We start from the raw sequence: 22,222 nt of genomic DNA, 5'->3' as shown, positions 1-22,222 counted from the left end.
TTCTAGCTGTAGTGGAACCAAAACCGAAACAGATTGAGCGACCGCACAAGCTTAATTTCCTGCCTCAAATGTTTTCCAGAAATACTTTTCACTGAACTGTTTTCGTAACAAAAGAAAAACTTTGTGACTGAGACGCCATGTTGGTTTGGTTTGAACTCCAGGAGAAGACAAACTGTCCACAAAATGCAACCCTGGACATTTCGTCCACGACTAATTTATTTATTTATTTTACCATTTTTGATTTGAATAATTGGATTTCAAAGTATATTTTGACACAAAAAAAACACGTTAGTGTATTAAGGTTGACAATAATGTGTATTTTTAGCACCTTTGATATGTCAAATAGAGTATTTGTTGGAGCATAATTATCAGCTTGGTTTAAGAGTCTAATGGCATCCTGAAGCAAACAAATATAGGATCAATGTTTGTTTTATAATTATTTCCTCATATTTAAACACCAAAACTCAGATATGGATGAATGACAGATTTATATAATAAGTTGAGTGAATTTTGATCGAATACTGATCTTATTTGGACTAATTTTGCCTTCAGGATATTTATATGCGGCTTACAACTGAGCTTTTCATCAAAAGTAATTGCTAAAAATGTATTTACATGCACTTGTTCAATTGTCCAATACCTTCGATCGCTCTTCTTTTTCCTTTGTTTTATACTTTTTTCAATATTGCGCTTTTCCTCTAGTTTTCCTTTTCTCATATCATATCATTTTGTGTGGGGCCTCATCCAATCATGCAAGGTGATTACAAGCAACCAAATGTGGAAGCAGTACAATTTCAAGCAGATTTGTATAAAAAGCGCTTATATAAACCCTATATAAACCCCCCATTTGAATACTCCTATTCATAGTCGATCACCTGCAAAAAGCACGGCCTCAGTTGTAAAGTTGTAAAATGACCATAATATTATGTGTGTTGACGTAGACCTCTTCATTCCTGCTTGAGGCAAGAATCTTAAGGATGCATTACTCGCTTATGCACTGAATCTAGAACTGTCCAAGGTCAAGTTGAATTATGGATGATGTAGGCAATATAAACCATACATTATCTCCGGCTCTGCTCCAACACTTGATTATTTCCTAACACCTTTACTAGTCTGACTTTGCTACGGGAGGCTAATGCTACGGGAGGAGAAGCCGCGAACAATGACTCCATATCGTAGCAACACATCGCGCAGCTGCAAATAAATTGTCCGCCAATCCACTTCTACTTCAAGCGTTCCTGTCTGGCTAAATTAATTGATCGCTTAATTAGTCACACCTTTTAGTGGCTGCGCAGAAAGAGAAAACAATGCCAGAAAATCGTTATCCGCGCCGGTGTCGCTCGATTCGTGCATGTGTGTGCATGTACTCTTGTGAGTCCTACATCTACCGTCTGTATAGCAGCGTTGACCTTGATGTCTGCACTCAGCAGGAACACACTGGAGAGGAGTGATTAACAGGAGGGAGACAAAAAGACTAAAGGGAGAAAGAGAAGTGTAAAGAAAGATTGGAATCTTTAACCAGAGCGAGAGGAAGCCAGGGATCATGGGCCGAATGTCAAAGTTAAACATGCACGTTAAATGAACACATGTAAAGAGATGTGATTCGGAGTGATGGAGATGTGCTGTGAAAGAAAAAAAAAGGGTGAAAGAAGTGATAGAGTAAAAAGGGTGGGTTGGAGGAGTGACTCACCACATATCTATTGGTTTCTCTCTCTCTCTCTCTCTCTCTCTCTCTCTCTCTCTCTCTCTCTCTCTCTCTCTCTCTCTCTCTCTCTCTCTCTCTCTCCATTTCCCTACAGGCAATCTGGAGGTGCAGTCATCAAGAACAGGTAAGTGGGGTGGGGGGGGGTGGTGGTGGGTGGGTGGGGGTGGGGGGAGGGGGGGTGTGAGATAAGGGGGTGTAGTCGGGAGGAGGAGGGGCAAAGTGAGGAACATCACACTGAATGTTAATCACACTCACACGTGTACAGGTGAGAAAATACCGTGCATATGTTGCTCTCACCGTGGAAACAATGTGTGCACATCTGTGTGTATATGCTCCTGCTATGACCCGGGTTAACAGTGCTGTGTGTGTGTGTGTGTGTGTGTGTGTGTGTGTGTGTGTGTGTGTGTGTGTGTGTGTGTGTGTGTGTGTGTGAGTGTGTGTGTGTGTGTGTGTGTGTGAGTGTGTGTGTGTATGTGTGTGTGTGTGTGTGTGTGTGTGTGTGTGTGTGTGTGTGTGCCCGCCTCCACACACTATGCACCCACTGCCCCCTTTTGACTTACACACACACACACACACACACACACACACACACACACACACACACACACACACACACACACACACACACACACACACACACACACACACACACACACACACACACAGAAACCCAGTGCCCTTTACCAGCACATGAACAGGGTCGTGTTTATTTTCCCTCACTGGCGATGATGTTCAGTTCTCCTCCCTCGTCCTTCATCTCTGACCCACACCAACGTTCCCATCCCACCTTCTTTCTCCCTTTTGTTCCGTCCCAGTCTTGGTGAGGAGTTTTATAAGGAGGCCATCGAACACTGCCGCAGCTACAATGCCCGCCTGTGTGCAGAGCGGTCCATGCGACTCCCCTTCCTCGACTCGCAGACCGGCGTGGCTCAGAGCAACTGTTACATCTGGATGGAGAAGAACCACCGTGGACCAGGTGTGTGTCCATGGGCTCGTCTTCACCCCTCTGTGACTCTGTTCCCTTCTTTCTGCCATACAGAATGGACGACTTCCCAGCTCAGGAACAACCACAATGTTCTTTGTTTGAGTTTATCAGGTGTCATATTTAACTCCCAGTGGCTCTCACTGCACTGGCGGTGTGTCACACTCAAATGGGTCCCACTAGTAACGTATCAGTCACAACAATTCGCTTCTGGTGCAGAAGCAATCGAAGCTTCAGGCAAATCCTGATTCCTCACCTTTCTGGGACACAAACATGCTGTGTAACAACCAGTGTAACAACATAATAATTATGCCTAATTGTGTGTTGCAGAGTTTGTATACTTACTGACTACCCCATTCATTTTACCTGTTTAAAAGAAGAAAACTGCATAACGTTTTAAGAATAACCTTTGATTTCCAAGAAATTATTGGCTGCGGTCATTACATTACATTTTGAAAAGATCTTTTTAATGCTACTTAAATCGTTCAATCATTGTATAAATGTTATAGGATCAAATTTCCTGTTACACGATTGGCCAGTTATTACATTGTGGGCTTTATTACATAAAAAAAAAAAAAAGCCCAAATGATTACATTATTGGTAGGCATTACATTATTGGACCGTTTGTCGATACATTATTGGTTGCGACAAACGGTCATCAGCTCATTGAATACTGCTTGGGGTTGGACAAAGAAATCAAACCAATCAAAAAGGCAGGGGACAGAGTGGACAGGTCAAGTTTGTTTCAGTAGACAGTCTGTTTGATTCAATATTGATTTATTATTATGGAGAATTGTGTTTGAATGTGTTTAAGTTTCATCTTCTGTGAAGTATCATTCAGCCTTTTGAGGCAGTGAACATGGTGAATGCTGCTCTTGGATAAGTCATTTGCATGCCACAGATTGGTGCATTGATCTGACCTTGATGGTGTGGTTCAGCCGGTTCGTCATTTAACTGGTTATATCAGCAATGGCATAAGCATTTGTTTTGCTTCACTTGAGAAGAGTAAAGAAAAAAAAAACGATACATGTTTTGAGACACAGACAAATGTTTACGTTAAGTCTCCTCCTATGGAATTCCTCGCAGTGGTTCGGTCCACTGTTCCTTTCTTTACTCTGAATACACACATTTTAGACCCCCCTCCCCCACCCCCCGCACACACACACACACACACACACACACACACACACACACACACACACACACACACACACACACACACACACACACACACACACACACACACACACACACACACACACACACACACACACACACACACACATATTTAGTGCTATGTCACCACTCTGCATAATTTTACTTCAAAGAGTTTAAATACATTTCTTTGATGATACCGTTTATCTGTATATATCAGACTTGTAACCAGACTATTTACTTCTTTCCAGCTGCCTTACAAGGAGGAAATATCTTGATTAACCTCCTGTGTGTGTGGTCAACATGTACTTTCAATCATCAGACACTCTGTTTGTGATGGAATTTGTTAGGAATTTCATCACATCTGAGTGTATTATTGCAAATTTGCTTCTCATAAAAGTCCTGCAGTCGTGTAAAATTAAACCAAATACTAAAACTAGCAGTATTACAAAAACAAGTCGAAACATCACAATCGACCTGTTATTGTTTCCTCTACATTATTACAGCCATTTTAGTACCTTAGCAATATCATATACTGTATAAGAAAGGTGGTCTGCATGGTGGTGTTGTGGTTGGAGTTCAGGCTGGGGGGGGGGGGGGGTTTCTGTGTGGAATTTGCATGTTATCACCATGTGAAGACTCACGACCTGTCCAGGTTGTATACCAGTATTGCCTGTAGTACGCTGCCACCCTGAGTTGGATAAAGCAGTATAAAAGATGGATGGCTCCATCTTAAGAAATGTTTGTGTTTATTGTCTCCCTCCGGAAACTAAATGAAATCTGTCCTTGTCCGGATCATGCACGCACTTGTGTGTGTGTGTGTGTGTGTGTGTGTGTGTGTGTGTGTGTGTGTGTGCGTGCGTGTCTGGTGTTTGCCAGATGTTGTGTTATACAAATTATTCTCTCCAGTCATTTGTCTCACGGCTTCCTTCAATCGTCTGCTCTGCTTGCGTCTGTCTCTTTCTTTCTTTTCTCATTTCCGCCTCTTCTGTATCCAGGCCTCCTACCTTTCACACCTAAACTTTTTTTTTTTCACTTTCCCCAAAGGGTGTTTCCTCATAGCTTTTTTTCCCCCTGTAACATCAGTGTATTTTGGCAGTGAATCAGACTCCCCTGTAGGCAATGATACGCCGCTGGCACCAACTATTCCAGAGAGGATGCACTGTTTGTGTGTATGTAGGGGTGTGCAGCACTGTGGTGCATTAACGATTTTAGTTTGCAGGCTGGGATCTCTTGTTTGGTTTGTTAGTCAGTTTTTGTTAAAACTTGACTTCACTAAAATTTAACTGATGTTACACTGTTAGGTGGCATTTATTTTTAAACATTTTTAAATTGTTTTAACTCTTAATATATATATATATAAAAAAAAAAAAACATTTTCCATGATTGCTTGTGTATGTCCAACCTCTCACATCCTATTGTTTGTGTACGCTCTCTACGTAATGATGCAAAACACCAGAATTTTGGTAATTAGTCATTTCCATCCGTCTGAATTTGATATGAAAGATTTATTATCGCTTGTGGAGGCACTTCCTATAACCCCCCCCTGTGCCTGTGTCTCTGTTTTACAGGTCACGCTCCAGGTCAGTTGTACACGTATCCTGCTCGATGCTGGCGCAAGAAGAGACGGCTAAACATTTTGGAAGACCCACGACTTGTACCAATCGAATTCAAGATCGGTAAATAGGCAACATGACGAAACACTGTCGCTACTGATCAGGTGGTATGTGAGAGGCGTTTATTGAAAGGAGGATGCACGGAAACAGTGGATTTTTATAGTGTTGATAGTGTTGAGAGAAATCAGTGTTGTACAATGATTCCTCTCAGTTGTGAAATGATCCACTCTAGCATAAACAAACGCAATGTACTGTACAAGAAATTGCGATATTTCATGTTTTCAAAGCATGGCCTTTATACAATCATGGTGCTGCTGAAAAAAGTGACTACATTCTTCAGCTGATGAGACCTGGACATTGTGAGCAGGTCATAGATAACAAAAAAAAACTTATATCCACAGTGAGAAGTAATGAATCAAGTGGAAAATTGTGTCCATGAGGCATGCAATATATTTTCTTTGTTTTCACTTTGAAAGTGTCTGTTTTGTTGTTCTCATTCTGTCATTTCTGTGCATGTGCTGACCTTGGCTAATAAAGCGTGAAAAAAAACCTTACAACTAACGTTATTAGTCCAGTTCCACTTTTACCTTTTGAATCACCATTACTAGAGAAAGCACAGTGAAATTCAAGACAGCTACCGATCCTAAAGGATTTGAGCCATTCAGCAAACTTTCATCATCATATCCTAAAGACGGTTGTTGACATACAATGAACACTGTTTAGAGGCTTTAGGTAGTGTAACAGCTAAAAGCTTGAAGGAATCACCAGAAGCGGTAACATCTCTGTTCAGGAGTCCATCGTATGTAAAACACTGAACAGATCGGATGTTTTCCTGTGTCCTCAGTTGTGAACTGACTCATTGCCATTTGATCTCGTCGCCCTCTGGACAGCAACATTCTCTGTTTTTAGAATTCAAGTTGTGTAAAAAAAAAAGGAACTTTCCTCCCGCACTTCAATACAGAGAAACAGTATTTGTTTCAGGAAGATTTCAGGCAGTACCGTGTAAAATATCCCGTATTTTCTGTATAAGCTTGTTCCAACAGCAGGCAGTAATAAAGTCAAACCACAAATGTCGCCTGACACTCCTTATGTTACTAAACATTTCATTGACAATGACTGACTGATCTGTAAAGTAGTTCAACAAACATTGGCTACAGGGTGTTGACAATTATATTTAAAAAAAAAAAAAAAAAAGCTTCATATGTAGTGATAATTATTGCTGATGGGCCACATTAAACCACTCATTTCCAGCAGGAATGAAATGGAAACAGAAGAACTTGTGCAAACTTTCCCATCAAATGTTAGTAGCATGCAGACGATCGTCGTAGTGTACAGTAAATGATCTGAAGTTCTTGTGGCTTCATCAAGCAGCCAAATTGAGTTTCCTCGGGGCACTGTCAGCTCAACTGTGCATGTCAGCATGACTGTGAGATCTCCGCTGTTTTCTGATTGTAATTGTCTCGCTCTCCAGACTACGAGGCTTCTCTAAAGAAGGAGGGGGGGATCCCAGACGGTCCCGTGCTGGAGTCGCTGCTTGCCGGGGAAACCCTGGACAAGAAGGTAGAAACCAAGGAAGAAGAGCCAATGAGCGAGTGTCAGGTGAGACTCCCACTCCCCTTTCATCCCTCCCTCTTCTTCCCCTTGCCGTCTCTCCCTTCCTTCTTTGATGTTCTTTCCACGTCTTGTTGTTTTCCTCTCATGTCAGCCTGTCTATCTCTTTTCATCTGTCTGTATCACCCTCTGTGTTTGTGTTTCTTTGTCTGTCCTCTTCCTTTGTCTCTCTCGGTCGGAGTGTGTGTTTTGGCGGTGACACAGGCTCCGCGGCTCTGACAGCTCCCTTCTGGCACACACACACACACACACACACACACACACACACACACACACACACACACACACCACACACACACACACACACACACACAAAAAACACACACACTGTGTGTGTGACAGATAGCGTGGCAGCTTGTTGTTTTACAGGGATTGAGCTTACGTGTTTTACGCACCAACTTTGTAGATAGTTTTTCTCTTTAGTACATGTAAATAAACTTTAATTTTATGAGCTAGACCTAATGCCCATCTGTCTGGGGGGTTTCACCAGCGGACAGGCTGTGGCTGTGTAACTCGGATGCACAGTTAATCAATCAGGGTGCTTACAGTGGTCCTTTGAGAGCGAGAGCTGGGTTGTAGGCCTCTAATGGGGGTGGGGGGGGGAGGGGGGGGGGGGGGGGGGGGCTTCTCTTCATTCTAGTTCCCTTGGGTGGGTGTCACATTCTTAAGCATCATATCTTCATAGACATTACTCTTCTCTTCCGTTGATTAATCACCATCAAAAGTTTCCAGTGAAAATGCAGCATTAGAAGCGCTTGGAAAAGTCATTTAGGGTGCAAATGTATTGCGAGGAATGTAGTGCTTGTCGAGCTTGACCTTTCAGAAATTAGCTTCTTGGTTTTGATCTTTATTTTTACGATGACTCCCCTGATTTTCTTAATGAAAAGTGACTGACTTGGACAGTGCACCTGCTTAATGAAGAAACTCATGAAACAAATGTGTATGATCGTGCACTGAAATGGCAAGGTTCAGTCCAGAAAACCAGTTGAAAAAAAGGTGGAATTTAAATCCCAATTTTTGCATAAAAGGATAAAAAGCACATTAAAAACAGGCATCATTTATGCTTGTGTTTTCCTGGGCAAAAACATGTCACCATGTCCGTGACTGGGCTCACACAGATGACACACATTGTCCCAAATTAACCCCAACAAGCAAGTATTTTTGTACAAGATCACTTCTATGGGATCTAAATTAGCCCAAACCTAAACCTCGACATGCCGTCGGATGAGCGATGGAGAGAAAAGGAAAGACAAAGCAAACGGGAGCAACGGGTCTGACACGTCTCTTCCTGTTTCTGCACTTCACCTGTAGAAGTTGCTCGTCGGGGATTTCCCACATGAGCTGGAGGTGGACGAGATGGAGGAAGATGTCCCAAAGCGCAAGAACCGTACCAAAGCACGGGTGAGACAGAAACGACTTGATCGCACTTCACTCCTCTCTGTTCCTCGCCTTTGAGAAAATGTGAAGTATTACACGCAGGGAAGCGGCGTTACAAAAGAGTCACACCGCTGAAGGTGGAAGTTCAGTCCCATTTGACTTGTAAAGATGTAAATAATTTAAGCCAAAAAAAAAGAGCTCACAATGACAGCTGGTGAAGCAATCAAGGTTTTTTTGCTTCTGGAAAGTCTCCAATTAATTTAGAATCAACTGTAGTAACTCCATGTACAGGAATGTCACTAATTCCACATCAGAGAATATGGTGGTTTTAACTGTCGGAAATCATTTTGTGCTTTCACGGCATACCAGACTCTGTAATTAAATGCCATCTGACAGTCCAACTGTTATTACAAATAAATGCAAACAGTCCCGGTGATTTATATCCTGCTGGGATGACCTCTTTTTTTATTTTTTTTTTAACAACGTTGATTAGCTCAGACAGGTTCTTACTTCCCACCTGCTTTTTGGGCATCCTATGGGAGGATAATCAAGTGTTAACAATGTATTTGTAAAATCATCACACAGGCACACACACACACACACACACACACACACACACACACACACACACACACACACACACACACACACACACACACACACACACACACACACACACACACACACACACACACACACACACACACACACACACACGACTTGCACACAGATACCAGGGTTGCTAATTGGTACTGTTGCTCCCCTGCTAGGTGTCATCAGCCCCCTCCTGCTGGAAGTGGAGCTTTACGCTGAGAGCAGATGATTAGAATGCAAACGTGTGTGTGTGTGTGTGTGTGTGTGTAAACCCTTAAACACCAAGGCAAATGCTGTGCTGTTACTCTTTTTTCTTGTACGTGTGCATGCAGAATTTATGTAATAAGAAGGGAAGTTCAAAACTTTTTTCTCTATTTGCAATGTATGTTTGTGCAAGTTCTTATAAGCGTGTGTGTGTGTGTGTGTGTGTGTGTGTGTGTGTGTGTGTGTGTGTGTGTGTGTGTGTGTGTGTGTGTGTGTGTGTGTGTGTGTGTGTGTGTTCCCCACAGGCCTATGGTGTCGGAGGCATGAGAAAGAGACAAGAGCCGCCTGCCATTGAAGACAGGGATAAGCCTTACGTCTGTGACAGTGAGCATCACATCATTTGTGTGGTACTTCAGGTTTTTCCTCGCCGTGTTGCTTCGAGCCCGTTTAGGACTTGGAGAAACATCAACGCGATTTTGACATCAGCGTAAAGCCGCAGCATGACTATACGATGCCTTCGTCGTAAAGACCTGTGACCAATGAAAGGCATGACGATGTTCAGAAATACACGAGGGAAAAGGTGAAATCATGTCGCCTCCACCTCCGAAGGAAGACGCGCACAAGCGTTGCAGATGATTAAGAGAGCAAATGTTGCCTTGGGTCTTGATGGGTTGAATTACACCCACATGCTGCATGTCTGTGTTCCAGTCTGCGGAAAGCGCTATAAGAACCGCCCTGGGCTGAGTTACCATTACACTCACACACACCTGGCAGATGAGGAGGGAGAAGAAGACTCAGAGAGACACACACTACCCTTCCAGCGCAAGAACAACCACAAGCGTGAGTCTGCTTCCTGAATATTAATTTTCTCCGCAACTGTCCATTCGTCCATCGTCATCCATTATTCACCGCATGTGGACAGACTCCATCCAGGCTTCTCGCTTACAGCTTAAAGATGTGGTGTCACACCACCAGGGCCGCTCATGACAATCCCTCACGATCAGAATATTATCAACAACTATTGATTTTCCCAGATCACCTCCTGCAGCATTATTAGGAGATACACTGCTGACTGAGCCAAAGTGTGCACCTGCAGTGGACGTTCGTATCTAATTTCCTCTACTCTCGAGGGATCTTTCTTCTCGCAGAGCCTACAAGTTTACTGTGTTTGTGATCATTTTAAATAGGTCGCTATTACTTGTTGAGCAAAAAAATACATCAGTGCTGTGGGTCATTCAAAATTGGCCACCATCGATCATGGGTACATAACCGACTTCAGCTCCTGAGTTGTTATGCAATGTTTTTGCTATAACCGACTGGCTCCCCATCTTGTTTCTACAAGGTCCCCTTTTTTTTTTATTTTAACAGAGTAGTAATTAAGTGTGCCTGCTTTCTCGTTGCTTTTTCGAAGAAAACATTGGAAATAATTCTTAAGTGCAGGCTCAAACTCATTTGGAATTTTAAATAAAAACACTGCTTTAGAACTGAGGGTCTAATGTAATAGCATTCTCATGCCACGCACAAACGGGCATACCAAATTAAGAGTTTTTCATGGATCTGTTAGAAATGTTGTCATTTTGGTGTTCACACGGCGCCCCAACAAGCACAGAATAAAAGTTAGACATGTTGGAGGAAGTTTCCAAACAAATCTGAGTGATACGGTGAATGAACCTGAAGAGAAAATGAAGATTTCAGAAAAGATTGCAATACCTAAGAAGGGGCAGAAAACTAAAAATGTTCTTAAAGTTAAGTCTGAATATAAAAGTGGAATTGGGCCAGCTGAGGAAATGCCTCCCACCTCATGCAGAGCTGCTGTAAACAGACATAATCAATACCATACCAACTTAATTCACAATGCACACTGTACTATTATCACTTGGGATAAACTCTCAGTAATTTGGGCAATCTGTGTAAAACACCCTCAAAATTCTACACTGATGAAGGCAGTCGCGTTCGTTGGAAGTCCTCTTCAGTGCGTCGCATTGGGAGATCAGCTTCATGTTTCTGCCCACTTTAAACGTGCAAAGCTATAGTAGCTCAGACCCTGAGGGTTTTGATTAAAATAATACGATAACTCAAATAAAAGCTTTAAAAGAAAAGTCATGATGTGCGATTTGTGCGATAGGTCTGACAACTCCAGGGAATCAATACTGAGTGATCATGTTTTGCCTCTGGATTAACAATAATAGTGGAAGTATTTCACTTAACATGCAGCTTGTGTGAGAAAAGAAATAAACTTGGCTGAGAGTCAAGCTACGTATACGAAAGTGGCTAAACCAGACTTCATTTATACTCACCCTTTGTCATTTTTTTTCTGACCTATGGATTTTTTCCGTTTGTACTATTCTGATTTCACACTGAAGTTTCGTATTTGTAATTCAAATCTGTTGGAAGATGAGTGGTTCTCATGTTGAAACTGTTTATGCCTTTTAGTTTTAGTGATTGCATTTATGCTTCAAAAATCATAAAAGTGGTCTTTATTTGTGAACGTTGCCTTAATGAGCAATCCGAGCCTGTGCAATAAACTTTTGTTTGTCTCAGAGGATTGTTCCTGGAACAAATCCAGTTAATGTAAGCATCCTGTTGCTGTTTATCCTGGTAACTAGATGCTAATTGGACAGAATTGTAGCTCCGTACAACGTAGCTCGGTGGTCCCAGCTTATGAAAATCAGACTTTCTTTTGTGTTTGTGTCTGGAAGAAAGTAGTTGGAATTTAGATTTGGAATCTAGTTGTATTGCCTCTGCACTCTGGTTTGATGGCGTGAATGTACCAGTGTTGAGTTAAAAAGGACTATAGTTGTGGTGAATGGGCTAAACGTCTATCATGAGATAATTGAGACACATATATAAGGCATTGGATGCTCCTGGGTCACTCCCTGACGAGATCTTTATTACAAGAACAAAAACCGTACGGGGCATATGCGCAAGCATGAATATAAATCTGCATTCAGTGCAATGGTATTACAGAAAGTGGCTGTAAACTCCTGGAAAACTCAACTTTAGCACTGGTGAGAGGCTGAAACAATCTTGTTTTGCCCATTTTGGTTTTTTCAACTCGACTCAGCGACTTCAAAGTCAAGTTACCATCACCCAAGTTACATTTTCTTCCATTTATCAGAATATATTGTTCAACCTTTCACTCCCTGAGCCATCTTCACTCTGAATTAATGCAAAGCTCGTCGAGATCTCTGACATTACCATTAAAATACAAGGCTACTGTGGAAAAAACGTATTAAAAAGTCTCAAAATTGTTATTTATACATTTACTGTACAATTACAATATATACTATAAACAAGTTAAATGTTAATTAGAGTGTAAAGACGAACATCGTTTCTCTCAGTTTTTTAAATACCGTTAACTACCGTTGTTAACGTAACACTTGCGGCGGTTTCGGCAGCGGCTGCAAGGACGTAGCAGCTCAATGAGAGAACAAACCGCTCTTCAATCAATGCTCATCAGCTCTCTGAAGAGCCGGCGGTGAACAAACATCAGTTGGGAATATTTTCCCACTCCGCTCTACATTTATATTTCAGTTTCTAGTGTAATTAATTTATAGTGAACAACATGGCTGCTGCATTGGAGGGCTTAATGAGTGTCCATTAACGCGGTGGTCCAGAATATCACTAGGAGTAATGAAGGCCCATCCACTCTGACTGCTATTACACCGCCTCACTTGTCTTGCGGACGGCATGTTTGCTAATGTTTATGTCAAGTGATGGATGAAGTGAATACGTTTGGATTTTGTCCAGACTTCAGAAAACACTTGTTTTTTTTTTTTTTTTTTATTTTTAAAGCCTTTAACTGTTCCCAGAAAATGATGAGACTTTCTCACTGTACTTTAAGCCCCTAAATTATGGGCGTCAAACATGAGACCTGTGGGCCAAAATATAGACATTTTATCGCGCTGCGACAAAGGACATTTAAAGTTTAAATTTAACGGTCATTATGGCTTTATTTTACCAGTGCGGCTCACTCCAGATGACATTGGGCTGTATGTGGCAGCTCAATTAAAGTGTGTTCGACACCCATGACCTGAATACTTGAGTGGCTCAACAAGTTTTGAAGAACAAAATAGCTTTTCTCTTTAAGCATCTGCTCTCCTAACTGAGTACCCCCCCCCCCCCCCCCCCCCCCCCCATCCCATAATAACAAGTTAAAAAGTACTTGGAAGGTATTTAAGTCAGCCCAACTTTACTTGAATATGCTAAATTAAGGCCTGCATTTACACACATCATTTTTGTTACAGAAAGGTTACCCATTTACACATCAGCACTTTCAAATCAATGTCTCTTAAACACGGCATCATCCAAAACCTGGATGTGCGACCACATGTACGTCTCTCAGATTACCAACGTCACGGTGCAAAACATTATGGGATTGATCCACTGGCTGGTGATTTTCTTTGTGCGTGTAAACCAGCACATAAATCTGATTGCTTTATTCAATGTTCATGTGATCAGGATTCTCAGATCGTCCCGTTCTCATGATTAAAATGACAAAAAACAAGTGTCCATGTAAACAAAGTTACTGAGAGAAAGTCAGCGTACTGTTGTCATCACATAGCTAAATCCATCACTTTGTATATTCAGGCTGCGAGGAATTCTGGCTTTTCTGTCCATTTTTCACAAAATAAATAAATAAATAATAATAATTGTATTTTAATTAGCAAGTCACCTTGCTGTTATTTATGTAAATATGTAAATGATCATACAAGGACTAAATGAAACTTGGAAACTAGCAAATTGTCAAATATAAATATGAATAGAATGTGAGATCATAGAGTGTATGAGAACTAATCCACTTTGGCAGGTGTGTGTGTGTGTGTGTGTGTGTGTGTTTCGCCCAGATTTCCTGCTCTCCAGTTTCTCATTGACACATGGGCAGAGCTGCTATCCAGTCTTTAATCCTACCTCTTGACCAAACCTCAGATTTTAAGCACTGCGAGTAATTGTCCATCTGACTTTATATTGCTACAATAAATTACGAGCATTAGCATTATTGGTGCCACTGTTGTTGCTGTGTTATCACATCCCGAGGGCTCCAGATCGATATCTTGTATTGTGAACAAATACATTCATATTGAGCTCTTGTTATGCGGGAAGCAAATATTAGGTCCCGATGGAGTGTGTCCTTTTTGAAACAAAGAGAGTCACAGTATGAAGAGTGGTGTGGAGGACGTTTTTTTTTTCCTTCTTTTTTTTTTTTTTTTAATAAGATGCAAAAGATACATATATTAACTAAACAGGGATGATGTTTAAAATGTTTGGATAAAGTCATGTTTTCACAACAGAACATAGACATCATGTCAGAACTTTTTTAATAAGATTTTATAGTTTTTAGGAAAATATTGGTTCCTTTTAGATTTGATTGCAGCAAAATATCTAAAAATAAAGATGGGACATTACAATATTTCTTATTGTGGGTTTTTTTTCAAACTAAAAAGCAAGTTGTTGGACTTATCAAAGAAGAATATCATCCCATATTCTGGATTGATGTATCAGCACAGATTCCTGTTTTTAAATCCAGAAACTTTATATTATGATTCCTCAATTGTTTTCTTTTACTCTGGCCATTTACATTATATTTAGGTTTTCTGACCCAGGGCCGAACAGAGGCAAGTATTGCTTCACTTCTTCCACTGAGGGATAAAACATGGATTCATAACATCTGCATATCGTTGCATTGTGTTGTTATTTACATGTTTCACATCAGCCCAACCTGTAGGACTTCAAAATGAACCACAGGCATTTACTCGCCGATGAAAGGAGCGAGAGGAGAACAAAACTTCAACCAGTTCAAACTCCAAAATGCTTTCCTTGACAATGATTGGTCCTTTTCAGATAATTTAAATTTTAATACAAAAAAAAACTAAAGCAAAACAACTTTTATTCAACGAACTCGCACGTCCAAAGTCAGACTTTTTAAATGTGAACTTCAAAGAAGTGAACCAAATGAAATAGATTTGACATTGAATCGGAATGTAAGGGTATGCTTTTTTCCCCCAACAAAGCCCAAATTTCCCCTCTGCATTGACCTTGGTTCAGATCTGTTCACCTTTCATTCCTTAAAATGTTGAAATTTAGTGCCCAGAGGAATACTGACGTGAATCCATGAATTTGAAGAATCATGTCAGCATTATGCTGTGATGAGGATTGGAAGTGGGTCCAACCAACAATTAAAGGAACAGCCTTGTATTAAATCCTTCTAAAATAATAAAGTGCTTCAAAAGGGCATTTGCCCACACACAGCATGTTTAATGTGCTGGTCATCTGTCCAGGATGTAACCTGCCTTTGCCCAGTTAGATCTGTGAAGCAGTATTCGAGGTGGATTGATCGATACACAGCGGATTCCTGGTTTTATATTTTAAAGGCCAATAGGATTTTATTTAGACTATAAGTCTCTTGGGCTGCACTGTAATGCAGTGGGTAAAACTCTCACCAATAGCCAATAATGTAATACATTTGACAATTTTTAATGTAATAACTTTCCAAAAGTTTATGAGTTGATACATTATTGACAATAAATCCTTCCGGTAATAACTGCATCCAATGATTTAAAGCATAAATAGGATTGCATTTCTGAGAATTAAAATCCTTTTTTGCAGTTTTTGTGTTATTTGCTTATCAAAAATAAAATTGCCATAGTTGTACTATTCATTCATTAAGGATACGCACCATGCAGCCCTTTTATTCACACTTGTTCTCGGGGAGTCTTTTGTGTGGAGTGTGCATGTTCTCCCTGTGTGTGATTTCCTCTGGTTAATCTAAATTGCCTGTCCAAGGTGTATCATACCTTCTCCCATCGTAAGCTCAGATCTGCTCCTGCTTTATAGAAGATGGATGTAAATCTGCGAAAGATAATCGAGTTCTTTTATGAGACGTGGCCCACTTCTTGGCACTGGATTGCATCCATCTCATGTTATGACTTCCACCTGTGTCAAACAAGTATTAAGGCTCATCGTTTAAAAAAAAAGAAAAAAAAAGAAAAGAAGTTCCCATGCACATCTCTTTGAATATCACCTTGATCTGCCCTCATTCCGCGTTAGTCCCTGTGGTACTTTTACCTCACAGTAGGCAATATTTAATAAGATGAACTGCTGAAAGTAAGTGTGGGAGTTATTGAGTACTGGCAGACCTCCTCAAGCTATAAAGTGGCCTTATGCAAAATCTGGTGGGACACAGGTTTGTCCATGTGTTTAAACATTAGAGACAAAGTATCCAAAATCACCTCTGCAGTAAAAAGCATTGAATGGGACTGTGGTTTATGCACAACACTGCTGCGGGTTGTAGACATATCCCCAGGCTGCACTTAGCGTGAGGCTACAGAGGTTCCACTAAATGCATCATGGGTACGATAAGAAAGCAATAAATGCCGGTGAACAACCAAAGCAAATATTTCGGTTTCTATGTGCAGGTCATGAATTTGAGGCGAAGTCTCCATCCTGTCAGACGCAGCATCATAATCGCTTTCTGTCTTTGTTTTCTTGTGGCTATTTATTTGAATCTCCAGGGCCAATTTTTGTTCAGTGTTGTCTTCTGCCTGCGTGCTTTGTTTGTCTTTGAACACTTCTTTAAAGGACAATAGCGTGCATTCATCCTACGGGAGATTGTGTTTTGGTCAGTAATCATCAACAGAATGGCTACAGTCATTCACACTCCCCACAAAAAAAAAAAGAAAGAAAAAACAAAAAAACAAGAAAGCAAGAGAAATAGCTGTAGACGTTTCAACAGGGACCACAGTCGAATCATCCACTTTCTTTGTTCCTCCTGGTCTTAAAACAAGCAATTTGCTGGGAACAGAACATAAACACACAAAATGCACACACACCCTTGTGATTGGTTTATGTAGCACCACAACATTGTCCACACTGAAACTATGCTGCCTTGGACTTAATTGGCAGTGTGTGTTTTTAAATTGGCCTGTCTGACAGAACGGACCGGCCAAATATGTGCGTGCGTGTGTGTGTGTGTGTGTGTGTGTGTGTGTGTGTGTGTGTGTGTGTGTGTGTGTGTGTGTGTGTGTGTGTGTGTGTGTGTGTGTGTGTGTGTGTGCGTGCGTGCACGCATGGAGGGCCATGCTGCAGTCTTCGGTCTCTCCAACAGAGGAGAGCAGAAGAGACGGCATTTGAATCGTTTAATATCCCCCATCACTCCCTCCCAAATAGCCAGTAATCACACACACACACGCACACACATGCATGTGCATGCGTACATGCACAACACATATTAGCACAAACACCCACACCACACACACACACACACACACACACACACACACACACACACACACACACACACACACACACACACACACACACACACACACACACACACACACACACACACGGCCTCAGAAAATGCAATCTTCTCAGCTGAAATGAAAAAGGAAGCTTAGCCTTTTTGGATGCTGTGTGTGTGTGTGTGTGTGTGTGTGTGTGTGTGTGTGTGTGTGTGTGTGTGTGCGTGCGTGCGTGCGTGCGTGCGTGCGTGCGTGCGTGTGTGTGTGTGTGTGTGTGTGTGTGTGTGCGCGCTTGCACACACATGCAATTGCAAGGTTCTGAGTGTGTTCACAGAAGTGAGGGTGCACGTGTGTGTGTGTGTGTGTGTATGCCAGTATACATTATCCCAATCTGCTGAGTGTCATAGACAAGACTCCACCACCCTCTACCCTACAGTATATTGCCACATATGTAATAATATTAATATGGCTCCCCTGAATGAGAGCAAGCCTGCATGCATAATTCATGCTATATTCTGCCTGTCTAGACGCTATATGCAGCATCCACGGCACAAGTGGGAGCTGAAAACGCATGGAAACTTATCACAAAAACTATAAAAGTCTGCCTTTTCTCAACCTCACCCAGCACCGATCTGTCTTCCTGTTTTTCCATCAGTGTGATAGATGACAGATTATTCTCCAAAGAGATGAGATTTTCCATCTTTCGTGTTCTCATGGACCATCTTTCACTACTTTCTTCTCCTGCATTCTTACTTAACCCTCTTGTCCTCTCTTTTACCTTCTACTATAATTAATTTCTTTTGTGTGTGGTTGTGCCCGTGTTTGTCCATGTGTATCTGGATCCTTGCCGATAGACTGTTTTCTCAAAATGAGCATTGCCATTAAAATTCATGACTGCACCACATACTATGTTTCTTTCCTCCAAACAGAAAAAGAAGAGGTTGGAGGTGTTGAGGGGAGAGAGAGAGAGAGAGAGAGAGAGAGAGAGAGAGAGAGCAAGAGAGAGGGGGGGGGGGTTGTGTGGGTATGGGGGTATGGGGGGGTCTTTTGGCATTGATGCAATGTTGGTAGCAAGGATGGGGGGGTAGAAGATGAGAAGGAGGAGGAGGATGCTGAAGAGAAAGAAGTGAATGAATAAGGGGGATGTTTACTTTAGAGGTCGGCCCTGCAATGTCCACCTGAAAATTGGTTTTGTGGGTATGGATAGAGAGAGAGAGAAGGAGAGAAAGAGGTAAAAAAGAGAGTAAAATATAGCAAAGTAGCAGGAGTAAGATAAATAGATTGCAAGGAGGGCATAAACGAGAAATGACAACTGCTGCAAGTGAATGAATGAACAAAGTAAGAGAACACGAGAGAGGGAAAACAGAGAGAGGCAGGATGGAAATTGAGGGAGGGAGGGGGGGGTGTAGTTGTCATTAAATCCCCACCTCACCCCACCCCACCCCCTCAAATCAGAACCGAGATTCAGAGGCCACTTTATCTGGATGGACAGACGGTCCTACAGTGTGGAGCAGCAGGGACGCTCTGAGATTGTGTGCGTGCGTGTGTGTGTGTGCGCGCGCGCGCGTGTGTGTGTGTGTGTGTGTGTGTGTATTTCTATACGTGTGTGATTGAACAAAGAATTCCTGAAAACCCACACACATGCATTTTCAGTCTGTATTTGTGTGTCCATTTGTGCCACTGAATTGTGTTAATGTGGAGTACGGGCAATCATGCCTTACTTCAAGTGTGTACATGTTCGTGTGTGTGTGTGTGTGACATGTAATTGAGCCCTTTGAAGGTCAGAATCCCTCTGTTCCTACTCACCATTGTTGGTTGTGCATTTTTCCCCCCTTTTTCATTTTTTTTTTTTTTGCCTTTGTGTTTCAAAATGGCGTCTCTGTCCCCCTCCTCCCCGCTGTCTGCAGACAGAGGGGTAAAGGACGAATTTTGATCAACCAACATCGATACACAAGACAACCTCAAACAGCCACTCCCAACCATGTGTCTGGCTTTTTTTTTTTCCTTCTTCTTCTTCCCCTTCTAACATTTAGCTGTCTGTCTCTTCAGAACTGCAGCAAAGGTGATTTGAAGAGTGCAAAGATTTTAGCTCCTGTGTTTATCGCTTTGCCATTTATAGCAGTGTCACTGGGCAGATACAGATGTGTTCCTGCAGCTGGGATCCGTCTTTGTCACATCACGCAGTCTTTGTGCTGTGATTGCCACTAGAAACTTCCCAAAACCCGGTGATTCGTATCGATTTCCTTGTAGATTTTGGCCTACATGTACCGGTTGCCGGATTTCTTTTTCCTTGGCTTAATTTGAAGTATGTGGGAAGCCAGGGCTTGCTAAATTACCCTTGCACACTTGTGTTTAATGAGTCATCTTTGAAACTTCATTCCAGTGGGCTCCAGCGGTTTGTGCGCAGAGGTCTAATTGTATGCTAATGAACATGTGTGGATTCTAATATCTGTCTGTGTGCACAGCAACTAAAGCAAAACTGCTGTTTTGTCAGATGAAAATCTGTATTTTATTGTAATTTAATTGCACTTTTTTCTAACCAGGCTGAATCCACATAATGACACACTGTTTATTGAAATACAGAGTGTGGAAATGGATTGATCTTATTTACATGTGTGTGATATTGCATGTTAAAATCACTCGCTGGCTTTTCTGAACGTGTCCAGAAGTTTTCAGGTATTCCGACATTCCCATTCAGCTTCTGATTGGTTGATTGTTGCCACTGCTGCACAGCGCAGGAGAGGAAGGGAGAGATGGCTGTTGCCTAGCAATCTGGTTGCCATAGATACCGCCAGGGCTCCCTCCTAAAGAGTACACTGTTATGTACATTGAAAAGAGGGAGAGAGCGAGCAAGGGAGCGAGAGAGAGAGAGAGACAGAGAGAGAGAGACAGAGAGAGAGAGAGAGAAAGAGTTATAGAGAGAACAGAAAAGACAGGGAGGGAGGGCGAGGGGAGAAAAAAAAGGATGGAGAATTATAGAAGTTTGGGGGGAGAAGGAGCAGCAGGGGCACAGAGGAGTTCATTAAAAATAACATAAAGAATGGGAGGAGAGAGAGAAAACAGACAAAGAGAGAAGCAGAGTGAGAAAGAGAGAGAGAGGGAGAGAGAGAGAGAGAGAGATAGAGAGAGAGAGTTATACGGAAAGAGGAAAAAAAAATCTCTTCATGATTCATCATATAGATTCCCCCAGACAGTTGGAGTGGTGAAGGCAGGGTAATATTGGAGTCTGCTTCATTTGCTATTCTGTCTTAAGATGTGGTGCTGTGGCTTGCCGGCTGGTTTCTTCTGTGGTCCCTCGGTTGTCTCGGCCATGTTTGTATAAAGCTTCCACACAACCACAACCCTCCCCTCCACCACCGCCGCCGCCGACACCCACCCCCCCAAAAAAAATCCATTCTCACCCACTCCATCCATCTCCTGTTGTCTGTTTTTCTGTCTGTGACTGAACATACCAGCCGCTGTAAAACTCTGCCAGGAGATGAGGAGCTGAGAAACAGACACAGGAATTATTTCCGCAACAGTACAAATGTGTAAAAGGAAAAATCTGCCATACAGATGCAATCAAGATTTAATTGATGAAAACTTGACTGTGTTGTTTGAGGAAAACCGTGGAGGTTTGTTTGGAATAAAACTGTAATTGACAGAGTTCCAGAGTGAAAACATGGCAGTTCTCACCTTTTCGTACATTGTTTTATTCCGCATGACATGGAGGACTAACATGCACTACATAGTGGACCATGCGAGGCACAATTCAAACAGTCTCAGTCACATTTGCTGCCTGATGAAAATTGGAGTCATTATTTCCATTTTTAACTCCTCATCAACAGGACACACGTTCGTAATGGCTAAGTGGCTTTTTTGAGAGTGCGCAAATGAAAGCACATGTGCAAAGTATTGTGCACACTGGCACTTGTGTTATGTGTGTGTCTTTACATGAATGATTTATACGATAGTGTGTCTGTGATTTATTTGCATGTGCTTCTATTTGCTAAATGTGCACATATGAGAAGATGGCTCAGTGTGTGTGTATGTGTGCACGCATCGTTGCTGTGGGTCCATGTGATTACAAAGCAGCCATAGATCAAGTTTTATTATGCACCAAAACTGCCTCTGTCCTCTTTACTTTGCAATGTCATCTCTGCAGGCTCACATTGCACACTCTCAAACAGCACGCGCACAAATGCATGCATCCAGCCCCACAATGCACTGGGAGTTATGCAACCTGCTGACTGGACATGAGGGAAAGTACTGTGTGTGTGTGTGTGTGTGTGTGTGTGTGTGTGTGTGTGTGTGTGTGTGTGTGTGTGTGTGTGTGTGTGTGTGTGTGTGTGTGTGTGTGTGTGTGTGTGTGTGTGTGTGTGTGTGTGTGTGTGTGTGTGTGTGTGTGTGTGTGTGTGTGGGGATGGAAGTGGGGAAAAGACAGAGGAAGAACAGAGCATGGCACTGGTGCAGGCATTAGTGTGACAACAGATGGATTGCAGGAAAGAGTTCCAATTTCCTCTTTGAGAGTAAAGCAGGAAAAAAAAATGGAGAGACAGACCAAATATGGAAAGGAATGGGAGGGGGGGGGAAAAGAGAAGAAGCACAATGAAGCGCAGAGAAGAGATCGAATCAGAGGCAGAGAGAGCAGCAGCAATAATGAGAATGCATGAAAGTGCAAACAGAATGAGGGAGGAAGAGGATGGGAGAAAGACTGAGAGGAGGAAGATGGAGAAAGAGAGAGGAAGGAAGCCAGTGA

General features: G+C 42.0%; 1 protein-coding gene across 1 annotated transcript in view; it reads left to right on the top strand.

Annotated features, from left to right (window-relative positions):
* Positions 1-22,222, top strand: part of dpf1 (double PHD fingers 1) — a gene marked incomplete at both ends in the record, with an annotated part of 49,580 nt that overhangs the window by 13,837 nt on the left and 13,521 nt on the right. Inside the window, 7 exon segments of the mRNA XM_080509629.1 lie at positions 1,800-1,829; positions 2,521-2,681; positions 5,414-5,521; positions 6,930-7,057; positions 8,381-8,470; positions 9,550-9,628; positions 9,953-10,084. Coding sequence (XP_080365755.1) covers positions 1,800-1,829; positions 2,521-2,681; positions 5,414-5,521; positions 6,930-7,057; positions 8,381-8,470; positions 9,550-9,628; positions 9,953-10,084 — 728 coding nt within the window.

The sequence above is a fragment of the Blennius ocellaris genome (genome assembly GCF_963422515.1).
Source record: "Blennius ocellaris genome assembly, chromosome: 2".
In the NCBI taxonomy this organism is placed as follows: domain Eukaryota; kingdom Metazoa; phylum Chordata; class Actinopteri; order Blenniiformes; family Blenniidae; genus Blennius; species Blennius ocellaris.
Note: the sequence above shows the minus strand (reverse complement) of the source record. Positions and strands in the feature narration are given on the sequence as shown.